Source organism: Mugil cephalus, chromosome 13 (assembly GCF_022458985.1).
Source record: "Mugil cephalus isolate CIBA_MC_2020 chromosome 13, CIBA_Mcephalus_1.1, whole genome shotgun sequence".
Lineage (NCBI taxonomy): Eukaryota > Metazoa > Chordata > Actinopteri > Mugiliformes > Mugilidae > Mugil > Mugil cephalus.
Genome location: NC_061782.1, coordinates 12,805,855 through 12,818,384, shown reverse-complemented (window position 1 = coordinate 12,818,384; position 12,530 = coordinate 12,805,855). Strand labels below are relative to the sequence as shown.

At 44.1% G+C, this 12,530-nt stretch overlaps 2 protein-coding genes across 2 annotated transcripts; one reads left to right on the top strand and one right to left on the bottom strand.

The window, feature by feature from the left end:
* Positions 1-180: 180 nt before the first annotated feature.
* prdm8 (PR domain containing 8) lies at positions 181-4,373 on the top strand. The gene is made up of 4 exons (XM_047602278.1): positions 181-1,093; positions 1,813-2,032; positions 2,497-2,725; positions 2,859-4,373. Exons 1-4 carry the CDS (start codon positions 1,083-1,085, stop codon positions 3,953-3,955), a joined length of 1,557 nt encoding a protein of 518 aa, XP_047458234.1. The 5' UTR covers positions 181-1,082; the 3' UTR covers positions 3,956-4,373.
* A 2,912-nt stretch (positions 4,374-7,285) lies between these two features.
* gdf10a (growth differentiation factor 10a) lies at positions 7,286-11,740 on the bottom strand. Its single transcript, XM_047602133.1, has 3 exons — positions 11,191-11,740; positions 8,517-9,664; positions 7,286-8,389 (listed from the first exon to the last, which is right to left on the bottom strand). Exons 1-3 carry the CDS (start codon positions 11,417-11,419, stop codon positions 8,198-8,200), a joined length of 1,569 nt encoding a protein of 522 aa, XP_047458089.1. The 5' UTR covers positions 11,420-11,740; the 3' UTR covers positions 7,286-8,197.
* Positions 11,741-12,530: the final 790 nt, after the last annotated feature.

Sequence of the window (12,530 nt, the reverse complement as noted above, 5' to 3'; positions counted from 1 at the left end):
CAAACCAATGTATTTTTAGATGCTTTCCAAATACAGGAAATGATATCCAACATCATCAGAATTTTTAGTCTATTGTGTAATTGTTCTTCGCTCAGACAGTTGGAGTGTGCCCAGAGTGCCCCTTTTCCTTATCTCATTATACAAAGTTGGCTCGATAACCAGCAGGACGTTTACCCAAACCAAAGCTTTGATGCAGAATAATCATTAAATGCTCATTAGAGAGAAACATTTAGTTTATGAATAATGCATTTGCCCGGTGGCAAACCCAGACCACCCTGCATCATGTCATGTAATAGCGGCCAAGTTTACAATCTCCCACCGCTCACATTAGCTTAGATAATTTCCACCAGTCGAGTAACTCCAGTGGAGTTAGGCTTATTGTTTCCAGAAATGTCACAGAAAACGGTTTCTCGGTACCACATTCCGTGCTTGTGTTGCAGTTTTCACAGTGTGTAATTAGTGCATTGTTTTTCATTTAAAACCAAGGCATGTTAGTATAACTCTGTGCACACATTGTGTTTTTATAGAAGATGAAGTGCTGTCAGGCAAACGCTATGTGTGGCCTTTTGCAGCAGGTTGCGTATCCCCAAACCCCCAGTTCCTTGTGAGTTTAAGTTCCAAATCCAAAATGAGCACTGTTGGGACTGAGGATTTGTTTCATTTAAAAGGTGACAATGTTAGCTGTGTTCATTCACCTGTGGTGCAGTGTGTCTACCACTCATAAAGATGTCAAAACATTTACATTATCACCCAAATGATCCTCTACATGACACTCGATTGTCTTTTTCATTGGAAGGACTAGAAATCAGTCAGTGGGTGATTTACCAATAAGGGCCCAAATTGAAAGCGCGTGTGCGCACGCGTGTGTGCGTGCGAGAGCGCGCACGTGCTTAAAATAATGCGCCACGCTTCAGTGCGCTCTCTGAAGGGGATAAGTGGGAGTGGGAGAGCACAGAGACGACAGTGCGGAGGAAGATTCAGTCGGATAAGTAACCCGTTACCGACACAACGAGAGGGCTTCTTATCCGAGGTCCACTGCACCTGCTGCGACTCGCTGCCACACGGCACAAACATCCTCATCCATGTCCGGCGGGTAAGTCACAACAATCTTAATTCGATTCTGATTTCAGCACAGTGATGCGCGATTTAACTGTCTTGTCATGATTTCAACAAGGAAGTCTCATTCTCTGATTGACAGCAGGTTATTTGTGTTATGGTGCGCATGGCCAACTGCCAACACTTTTAAAACCAGAGCCCGAAATCACTAATCTCATCGTCTATGCGCATTAATGTTCCTCGTAAATGATGAAAAACACATTGAACTTATCCTGCGCACAGGGGAGGCAGTTGGACTCCGCGGCAGATGTGGAGACAAAAGGAGTAACCGAGTGAAAAACTGAGACAAAGGACGTTAGAAATCATTTTGCCTCGAGACCGGCTGCATCTGCTTCAGAGAGGAACTCTTAATTTTATTAGAAGAAGAAAAAAAAAACCACGAAATACCATTGTTGCGCGAATAATTTTGTTCAGCGTTGTAAAACAATTCCGCGCTGGCTTGGAGGACATCCAAGTCGACTAACGACCTGTCAGAACCATCTAAAACCTTTTTATATTTCACAAAGATCGATTATTCATGTTATTTGACTATATAATTAAACGAGAATTTGCACAGGTATAGGAGTTTAGTCTATTTGTATTATAGGAAAGTGTCATTTTAATCCCTGCGATTTTCAAATCACTTGCACAATCCATCTCATAACCAAATCGTTCACCTACTCTTTATCTAATGGAAGCCGCTGTATTGTGTTACAGTTTAACGATGGACCACACTTTCCTGTCTCGGTCCATCTGGACCGGGGACAGTAAATTCCTCCAGCATCCAGCGGATCTCTACACCAGCGTGGTCGTTACGCGCAGCATCCCTGCAGGCACGTGCTTTGGTCCCTGCGTGCTCCAAAACACTTTCTACGACACCATCGCCTTCATAGCGCAGAAATCCTGGGATAAAAGAGCGAAATCCTATGTATTCAGAGTGAGTAATTCAATAATGAGATCAAATGTGACGCATGGGGACAAAGACTTCACATTATGGCATATCTGCAATGTCTTGCTTTAGTTGATTATTATATAACTCACCGTAGACCTGTAACAGCCAAGTGGTTTCATTGCCACTGACTCTGATTTTTTAATATTTGACTCTGACTTCCTACATTTTCATGTCTTAATTTATTTTGTGCGACTATGATTTAAGCTAAATATACATTTTTATTTTGCGTAAAATTGCTTTGAGAAGCTGAACTGCGTCAGAGGGGCTCGCATTTATTAAAAATGATGAAATAATTTAAGGATGTGTACCATCCACTGAGAAAAAATTGGCAAATTAACCCACCAGCTCTAGTATTTTCTTTCAAATAATCCTAAACCTGTAAGAAAGACATAAGTAAAGATGATGATTGTCTGGGAGTTCGAGTAAAAACGTGTGGTATCTGTCTACAGGTCGACCCCGAGGCCATGCGTAATTCTGCCCTGGTGCTGTCCTGGTTGCGGCTCGTGCAGGCTGCGCGCAATGGAGAGGAGCAGAACACAGAGGCTTTTCTGAAAGCGGGTCAGCTGTATGTGCGGGCCACCCGGGACATCAGGCAGGAGGAAGAGCTGCTGGTTTGGTACGACCAGGAGCTGTCACACCTGCTGGGCTTCACAGACATGACCAAAGGATCAAAAGACGGTGAGAGGTTTTATAATAATTTACATCATTTTATATCATTTACAACAGATATTGTGTACTTTACTGTCATGATGTGGAATAAAATGAAAATTAAACGTATTTTTTTTTCTTTTTGTGTGTGTGTCTCCTGTAGAATTCAGATGTGGACGATGCAACCAGGTCTTCAAAAATGAGTATCCCTTTCTTGCTCACTGTCGATTCCTCTGCACTCAAGTGAGGAGTGACACATGGAGCCGCGAGATCTACGAGCACAAGCATGCGGAAATAAAGAGGACGCGCAGGGTGACAGATTTCCACAACATCGCCAGAGATTTGGAGCACAAAAAATCCAGCAGCAGCAGCAACGAGGACGCAGAGATTTCCCCCAAGAGAAGGAAATACGAGGAAGCTTTTTACCCCAAATGGAGAAAAACTGTACTGTTAGAAAAAACTAATATCTCAAATGATGATAATATTACCCCGCTGATCAAGTGCACCGACCAGGCAGCGGGAGGTGCATCTTCTGAGGGGAAACTGAAAGCTGACAGGATCAAACTGGATCATCTGGGATGTAAAAGTGACGATTTTGATCCAGCTGTGGAAGCCAATGTAGCTTTTACACGCGGCGGAGAGATGGACGCACGCACGGAGAAAGGAGAAAGCTCCGGGGTGCATTCAAGCAGCAACAGTGCATTCTCTCCTGTCCTCTCCAACAGCCGGGGTGAGCAGAAAAGCGCCTTTTGTAAACCCAGTAAAAGAACTTCTCCTGCTGAGCCCCAGGCCCATCTGAGCAGCGCTCCAACAGCCCCCTCTAGCCGCCTGGAGGAGATGACCGGTGCGTTCACCTCCAGAGCCGCAATGGGATACAGCAATCTGATGGCATCCAACATCCTGAGCCGTGATTTACAGACTGCACCCTCCCCGGTTGCATTAAACAATGCGTTCCATTACGCACCGGAGCACTGGTCCAGAAACATAGGCGCCAAGCTGCAGACCACGTCTTCACTCACGATCCTCCCGCCGACGTTCACCTCATTCGGCGTGTCGGTGCAGAACTGGTGCGCCAAATGCAACCTGTCCTTCCGCATGACCTCGGACCTCGTTTTCCACATGCGGTCTCATCACAAAAAGGAGTTCGCGGCGGAGTCTCAGGTGCGGAGGAGGAGGGAGGAGAAACTTTCCTGCCCGATCTGCCACGAATACTTCCGAGAGCGGCATCACCTGTCCAGACACATGACGTCTCACAACTGAGACAAGAAGGGACAAAAAGAACTCTATTTATTTCCCGAATAATGCTCGTATTTAACAAGCTTAGACTTCACGGCGAGACTTTGGTGTAACACGTTGAATGTAGGTAGCTGTAAAATAGCAAAATGGACACACATAGCCATCACCGTCTGTCCACTAGGTGACGATAGAGCTACGCGTGAACTGATCTCGCTGCAGTTTGCTGTCTGTCCTTTAGCCCCTGTATGTTAAGTTGATGATTATTTTGTGCCTTATGGAACTCAGGATGGAAAACCACGGAGAGATCCGGAGGACAGCTCACGATTGTCACAAGCATCTCAACGCAGTTATTTATCAGCTTTTCTCTGCTCTTATTTGTACAGAAGACGTGGATTGAGTGTGTTTGCACATTCGCTTTGAAATTTAAAGTGATGAAAGTAAAGCAAACGTGTTGCGTATTTTATTTGACTGTCATTCAGAGGCGCTCAGAGGGTGTCACTGTTGTCTGTTCCAACAGGCGGCGACTCAGACCACAACCTTTTTCTCTTCCCTTGTTGATCATTGGATGAAAATGACATCTGTCAGGTATATTTGCTGTTTGCTTGTTTTGAACGTGTAATTCATAGAAAAAGTTATACCAGGTACTAAAACTTTCAGTGGTATTTTGGGGAAAAAAATGCTGAAATCACTGAACTAAGCCTAGATTAAGAGGCTAATTTCCAGACTGAAACTCAAGTCCTATCAAGAGTCAGTTTTCAATACCAATACAAATAGTCTCAAAACACTTTACCAAACCTGCCCTGAAAACCCCTGAGCATGCATGAATGCGATGGTGGCAGGTAAAAACTCACTTCTCTTGGTTGTCATTAATCTACAAACCTGGATGGAGTCCAAATAAAACCCACGGTGTTGAGTTTTGTGATCTTATGTTTCTCCACCAATCAGGGGAAGCATCAGGTTGATCCGCGAACAGATGGACACAAATAGCCCTCTCTGTTGCAGGTAAATGAGGCGGGAAGGAGGCATGAAGTTCGCAGAGAAGTCACTCTGTAACATAAGCAGGCGTGCAACCCCATACACATTATTGCTATCTAATTTTACATGAACACTAGTCTTATTTGTACCACTTACAGATCAGACCGTCAACAGTTGCTTTCAAGGAAATATGTCAAAGTTCCCTTACTGGACATTTTGTTTGTGGTCGTTTTAGACTGAAACCTACACCAGACCTGACAACTGCACACAAGAAATGCAGCTATTAGAGCAAATGTCCTGCAACAGGTTTGTAATCGTCAATCATTGAGCTTTAGTATCTTAAATAATATGTGTATATATTTCTTGGCTTGAACTCTGTAATGCATTTGAAAACTAGTGAAAGTAGATGTTTTTACAGTTTCTAAAGAAAAATTAGATTTTTAATTAAAATAACTGGTGGTCTGTATGATTGAATGGGTGATTAAGACACACACGTGTGTCACTCTGTTAATGCCACATCCTAATGAACAGAACTATTACACTTCCAGGCTCAGTAACCATGTAAGGAAAAAGCCATTAAAGCCCAGGCACAGAAAATCCTCTGTTGTCTAATAATGGCTGTATTGCTCTCCCCTAATTGAACAGTCCTCATACGGAAAAACAAATATTGTTTTTGGTTTCGATCTTGCCTCGTGTCGTCGTCTTGGCTTTTCGGCACACTGGTCTCTGAAGGCGAGCCTAGACTACTGTGGTTTTCTCGGCTGGAATTAACCATTGTAAGAACTCTCCCGTGACCGTGATTGCAGTTGACGTGGGGTTTGCTTTCTAATAGCAGACTGCGGGCCCAGACTGTAAAGGGGATTATTTGGGGGGGAAAAGAACCTGGATGTGTTCATTAGAGCTGGGCCAGCCCACTTTGAAACTACAACATCTATTAATGTAAACACGATTTATAATAACCCAAATTATAGTCATCACCACAGTTTAAATTGAGGTTAGACGCTGCAAAATAGTGCATTTGTTAAAGAGTCTGAAAAGTCTGTACAGAATGGTGAAACGGAATTTTTAATTTGGTAATCCAGACCTCTCTCTCCTCATCTGTCTCCCTGTGTCATAGTAGGTGATCGAAGATAATCTTTTTAGAGTTGTGATACTGACTATCCCCTTATCTTTACATTTCACAATAAAACAGCCGCAGTTCTGTCAGTGGCAGGCCACAGTATTAATCTAAATATAAAATGATAAAAATCCCATATAGTTATACTCACTGGTTTAATATATAAAATATTAAAACTTCTTGAACGTTTCCAGGTTTCACTGTTACACAGAAATGAATCAAATGAAACTGGTGCACCCATTGGTTTTAGAAATCATGTAATTAGTCTAATGGAAATGACCGTGTAGTAAAGAGTGCAGTATCTTTACAGGTCTAAATTTAGGCGAGTCAGTTTCTTATCTGCAGATATTCTTCGTTATCATCATTTTTTCTGCTTGTCAGCGTAAAAGAAAACACTTGCTGTAAGTCAATAAAACACTCTTTTATGTCGCCTGTACATCTAATGGATTGAGAACTGCAGATAGATAGGATGGGACAATTCATTTCGGGGAGATCATGGCTTCTCTCAATGCACAATGCACGCAAACAAGGCCTACAGCATTACTTTGATCTTCAATAAACAGACCACGGGTTCAAACTTTTGTTCCTCTCCCTCAAGTGGTTTCTAAATGTCTCCGCTTTTGAGACAAAGTTACTGTCCAGTCGTGGCCAACTTCAAAGCGTTGTGCTGTTGCAAACAGATGTGGGGAGACTCGGTGCCAACTTTTTGAAGCTGAAGGCGAACCAACCACAGAGTAATGGGTTAATAATCAAGTGGTCCTCTCTGTCATTTCACTGTCAGCTTAACGCACTCTTTAGGCACCATGTGGGTCACCGGTTTCCTCCTCCTGTGGGGTTAAAGTGGCTGAGATCAACTATCTGTGACCATCTGGTTAAAAAAAGAAAACCCTGCACTTGGAAATATTTAGTTTGAATAGGAAACAGAAAGGCGTTAGAAAAAGGGAAGTGCACCATGTTTTGAAGTTCGAGTGTCTGACGTCCTAATAGGTGTGTGCCTGCTTCCTCCGTCAACCATTAATCCACAGTGGCCGCATCCATCACATTACTTGCTGGGCAACAGACGTCTGAGCCTTTGGTGTGGGGTAATAATAAGTTCAAGAGGCCTTTGGAGAATGCTGGCTATCTGTGAGTGGAACCTTCCTGCTTTTGTACGGAGCTATTTCGGAACAAAGTTGCCCTTTTAGGTTGGTTTTAACAAACATTCACCCTAATGTCCAAGAATAACACAAACCGTGCGAAACAACAACACCCCAGCAAGAGCATTGGATTAAATTACTTTTTTTTTTTATTCTAACGTATAGAAGGCTACCTTTTCATAATTTAAACAATACACATGTACAAAACATAGTCTAAAATATAGTAATACACAATCTAGTAACCATGACACATTATTTTTAACCGAGTTTCACATTCAGAATAAAAAAAAAAAAAAAAAAAAAATTGCGGGTTTCATTATAACATTCTTGAAGTGTTATGAGGAGGTTTGTGGTGCAAATGAATTCCAGATGCTCCGTGTAATTCAACGGATGCTTCCTCTTTAAGATATAAAGAATCTACAATAGCATTCTTGACTTGCAAACAAATGAACACTGCATGTATGTACAATATGGCGATATGGCGTATGGTTTACTCAAAAGTAAGAACATCGCGACACAGTATGTAGAAATGCGGACATGCTTCATAATCTCTCTCATACATATGCTGCTGTGTAAGCTGCCCGGTGACACATTGATAAAGTCTTTTATTTATAGTCTTTGCATTCAAAGAAAACATGAACATGAACTCACTGTGAGCTGCTTGAAAAACAACTACATTCGGCCACAGAAAAAGGAAAAAAATCCCTTAAATGCTTGTGTTCATGAAATCCTTGATATTATTTCATACACAGAATAAAAACTACTGGTCTTCGGACATGTGGAGCACTGACTTTACAAGTGTCTGTTCCTCTTGCTAACGCAGCTGCCAGACAAAGCGTCTCTTTAAGTCTGCTGCCGTAGGACAGAAGAGATGGAAGTGGTTTCTCTACTGCTTATGCTCCTTGAGGAATAACGACGGCCAAAATGACTTTGTTCCTCGGTATCAGGAAACCACTTAACAGAGGTATGGTTCTCCATCAGTCCTGTTTTCTGTTTTTCTCCACATCCACTTTGTTGTGTGTCCTGTATACTCTCCTCCTATCTGCAGGAGCAGGACTGGACAGACATGTTGGGGTAAACCTTGAGCACTGGGTTCCTGGATTCATCCAGGTACAGCACACCCAGAGGACTCATCTTTTCTGGGACGCAGCAGGGCTCAGGAACCCCGGGGATGATGCCAACCGCTCGGACTATGCTCTGGATGGTGGCGTGGTTAGAGGGCCTCGCCACCTGGGAGAATTTGAGTGGAGGACAAACAACCAAAAGAGAAAATCAGTAACAGGAAAGACAGCAACACAGCATAATTATTCAATATAACTTCAGAATAGCAAGCACGTTTAGATGTTTGTGCACCTACTTTGGACATGGGGAATCCACATGTGCCAGCACAATAGTAGGCCTCAAAGGCCTTGGGCGCTATGACCCATTCACTCCAGCCAATGTCTGCAAAGTCCACTCTGAGGTTCCTCCTGGAACAGCCTCTGTGATGCGTGTTCCCCCACTGCCGTCTCCTGGCCTTACGCATCGTTTGCTCATCAAAACTCAAAATCGACTGAGTGTTAGCACTCCCCTTGGGTTTCTTTCCATCCCTTTCCTCATTTCTCCTCTCATGCTTTCGCCTGTCACTGGTAGTCACCGCGTAACTATCTTTCTTCACAGTTGACGTGTCATCGGTTTTGATCCCCCGGGATGTTGTTTCTTCTTCTTTAAGAACCTGAGGGTCGTGCACCTTTCCATCTTGCCCCTTTTCTTCTTCCTCTTGACTTTTTCTCTTCTTTTCCTTCCTTTCCAACTTGGGTTTGGGTTTGAGCGCCAGGTACCAAGTGCTCTCCCAAAGGTCATCTTTCCTGTTTCCATCGGGTCTGTAGTCAACCTCAGGCAGCTCATTGTTCTGGATGGGGTCAGAGAGCAGATTTGCTTCCCTTCTCACACGTCCTTTCAACTCTGGTGAGGAGTCAGGTCTGTGGAGGAGCTGAGAGGAATGTGAGGGCTCTCCTCCCTCGTTGAAAGGGTCATATCTTTGGAGGCTTGCAGCCACACTGTTGGGCTCTGCCAAGGCTTGATCGTCGGCATACAGCAGCAGGTATGGCATGCTTCTAGCATGGAGTATCTCCTCTGGTTTCTTCTGGTGCTGCTGCCCCAAGTCCAATTCAACTGACACCAGCAGATGACCCTTATCCCGTGCCTTCTTTATGACCTGGGTCACATCTTTCATCTGCCACACCCCTCTCCTGTGGGGGTGGAAGGTCACATTGCCTAAAAATGACCCCATTGACCCAGATCTGACCTCTGACCCAGAGGAGACAGAGTGAAGAAGCAAGCTGATGGAGGGAGCAGGGTGGATGGCCGATGAACGACAGGATGGGCTCTTGAAGCGTTTACAGAACCAGGGTTTTTGATGTGGGTGCCTGTCGAGCAGGAAGTGGAATGTGGCAGAAAGGATGACCTCTGAGTCCTGGAGGGTTGTAAGGTTTAGTTGGTACATCATCCTGTGGTCGTCAGAGTCTGCAAAGACAGTCAATCAACAAGTGTCAGTCAGGCAGGTGAACAGCACCACAGTGAACATGTTGCTTTTCAAAGGTCCACATGGAAACAATTGGGCAGTTTTATGTCTCACAGGTGCTTTGGTGTTCTTTTGAAAAGGGATACTTTTCGCAAAATTATTCCATGATTATCCTTTCGTTCTTTGACTTTGGGGACAAAACATTTGATGTGAGTATAAAACAGAAACATTGGCCAGTGGAGAAAATGGTAACCAGGAAATGAACCCTCTTTGAACTCAGCCGTTTGAGCTTTCCGTAATAGGCTACAGCAATTTTAGAAAATAAATCCCACTTTAAAGAACGACTGAAATGGAAATAAGCAATGATGAACTCCCATATGAATAACAAAGCGCTTTAGAAAAAGGTTTCGTGATGCTCCAAAACTTTTCTTATGTGGTTAAAGTTTTTTTTTTTTTTTTTTAAAAAGGAAGGGGTGACAATTAAACACCTTTCCTCGTGGTGTTACATGTGGCTGGTAGGATTTCAGAAGGTATCCTTAAGAGGAACCAGACTCTGGGGATCTGGGTGGGAGGAGCGGAGAGCAGAGAGCTACATATTCATGATGAACATTAACTTCAACAGCAGAGTTATTGTTCATTGTATAAGAGTTCAGCGGAAGTATAGACCGACTCAAGAGATATACATTACCTCGGATTCAGCCTGCATATGGAAGTGCTTACCTCAGTTTCTCTTAAAGCTTCCCCTTAAGCTTAATACAGCCAGCACTGTCTGCCCAGACACCAAGACATAATCAACTGTTTTAACAGGTCTTACATTGTTGTGAAAACTCTCTTACATCTCTCCTTGGATTACACCAAGCCTCTGCAATAAAAATACACGCGTGTTATGATATGCTATCCGAGAACTATGTGGGATATAAATGTCTGTGAGTTGTGTTTATAAAAACAGCGTCAGACAGAGAGGAACGACTGCGCTTTAAGCCCCCCGACTCCAGGACGTTGAAACACTTGTGTCCTGTAGGAACAACAGGAACACAGGAGCCAGGACTCTGACCCTTTTCACGTAACTGCCACTCAGGTTTAACTGTAAAGGATTTTACTGACCATAGCTCGCAGGGAATCACATGCATTCTTGCGCGTCTGTCTGGGGTAATTGATCAGAGTCCGCGCACAAGGGGCACAGCTGCTACCACAAACCCAGCGTGCCCACAGCGTCCCAAAATCATTTAAATGCATTCTCAGACTGTTCCAAAACAATCCTACCTATTTAGAGCGTCTGACCGAGACATGCAGCCCCACTGAGCGCTTGCACTTTTAATAACCATCCATGAAGAGAATCAAGGCCACCTTTCTGACCACACACTTATTCTATTCATATTTTTTTTTCTGTCGCACAAAAGGCAGACGAAATAGATTTTAAATTCGGCTCCAAAATTATATCTAAATGCATGCACTTTGTACGCTTTTTTTATTCTTTGAAGGCGTCAGGCGATTGCGTGCTGCTGGCAGGTTTAATGTGTTCACACACCTTGGCTGGCTCTGAAACTCCTGACGGTGTTTCCTTCTTTGAGTCGGTTTTCCTTGTTGTATTTCTCGTACAATCTGGACATGTGCTGGGAGACCATGTCCAGATCCAGGTCATCTGAGAACGGATCCGACGAGGAGTGGAGGAAACTGCTGTCCTCGGTTACTGTCCTGACCGATGCGGCGCCCAGCAAACAGTTCAACATCAGCAGGAACAGGTGCGAGGAACTCATTCTTAGAAATTCACTCCAAGTCCTGAAACCAATACAAAAATCCAAGGGAAAGGGGCAAACTGTGCAGTCCAGAGCTATCCGAGCCCAATCCAGACAAGAAAAGCTGTGCGCAAATGTTCCAGCTCTCCTCTTACTTTCCCCCCTCCACACTCTTCGCGCCGTCTCTCTCCTCTCTGTCAAAGTGTGTGGGACCTGGATGCTGAATGGGTTAGTCCGGGCAACAGTTGAAGCTGCTACTTTTACACTTGCGTCTGTGTGACCGCCAGAGGCATGAGGGGGTTGGAGCGGTGAGAGGCGCTGACGTACGCTCCTGTCAGCCAACGAGGTCTGAGCAGAGCGCGCAGCCAGAAGTGGAGGTCATGATGCTGACCCCCATCTCTCTGATCACGTTGTTGTTGTTGTTGATGATGATGATGATGATGATGATATGTGCTCCGCGCGTAACTTTTCATGGTTGTAATAATAACAATGATGCAGTTTTTTGGCGCAGAGTTCCAGAACTGAACGTGCTCTTATTTGTTTAGCACTGGTCAAACAAAGCCTCTGTTGTAACTCAACAAACTGTGCTTTTTTTTTTTTTTCTCAACATAATTCCACCTCACTATTTCCAGCTCACTACAATATTTCCAGTAACGGCTTCTGACATGTTCCCAGTCACACATAATTAGCATAGAAACACCTACCATAATAGTCCAAAGAACCACCCAAGGGCTATTGTCGAGACAACGATCCACATTTTGTACAGTATGTGAGTTTTTCTATGTGTGTGTGAGAGAGACAGTTCTGTCCAGAGAGACTGTGCTCCAGCTGTGACATGGAGACTCACCGTGATTTTAGTCATGGCAAACAGAACATGACCTCTCTTGGAATAGCTGGTTTCAAGCCCGACACGGTTTTTTTGTCTTGTGGTGTGCATATGTATTCCTGTATGAGTATGTGCGTACGAGTTATTTCCAGTGTGTGTGTGTGTGTGTGTGTGTGTGTGTGTGTGTGTGTGTGTGTGTGTGTGTGTGTGTGTGTCTGGTGTCTGGAGTCCTGTACCAACAATGCTTGTTTTGTGGAAGTGGTGGTCTCCAGCAGAGAGGCTGTAACTAGCTGGGCCTCTCAGGTC

Bases quoted from the DNA above. Each gene is read 5' to 3' on its own strand.
- prdm8 (XM_047602278.1), top strand. The intron at 2,033-2,496 runs GTGAGTAATTCA...ATCTGTCTACAG, and splicing joins CGAAATCCTATGTATTCAGA to GTCGACCCCGAGGCCATGCG. The intron at 2,726-2,858 runs GTGAGAGGTTTT...TGTCTCCTGTAG, and splicing joins GACCAAAGGATCAAAAGACG to AATTCAGATGTGGACGATGC.
- gdf10a (XM_047602133.1), bottom strand. From the start codon at position 11,419: ATGAGTTCCTCGCACCTGTTCCTGCTGATGTTGAACTGTTTGCTGGGC. The intron at 9,665-11,190 runs GTGTGTGAACAC...CTGTCTTTGCAG, and splicing joins GAGTTTCAGAGCCAGCCAAG to ACTCTGACGACCACAGGATG. The intron at 8,390-8,516 runs GTAGGTGCACAA...AAATTCTCCCAG, and splicing joins GTGGATTCCCCATGTCCAAA to GTGGCGAGGCCCTCTAACCA.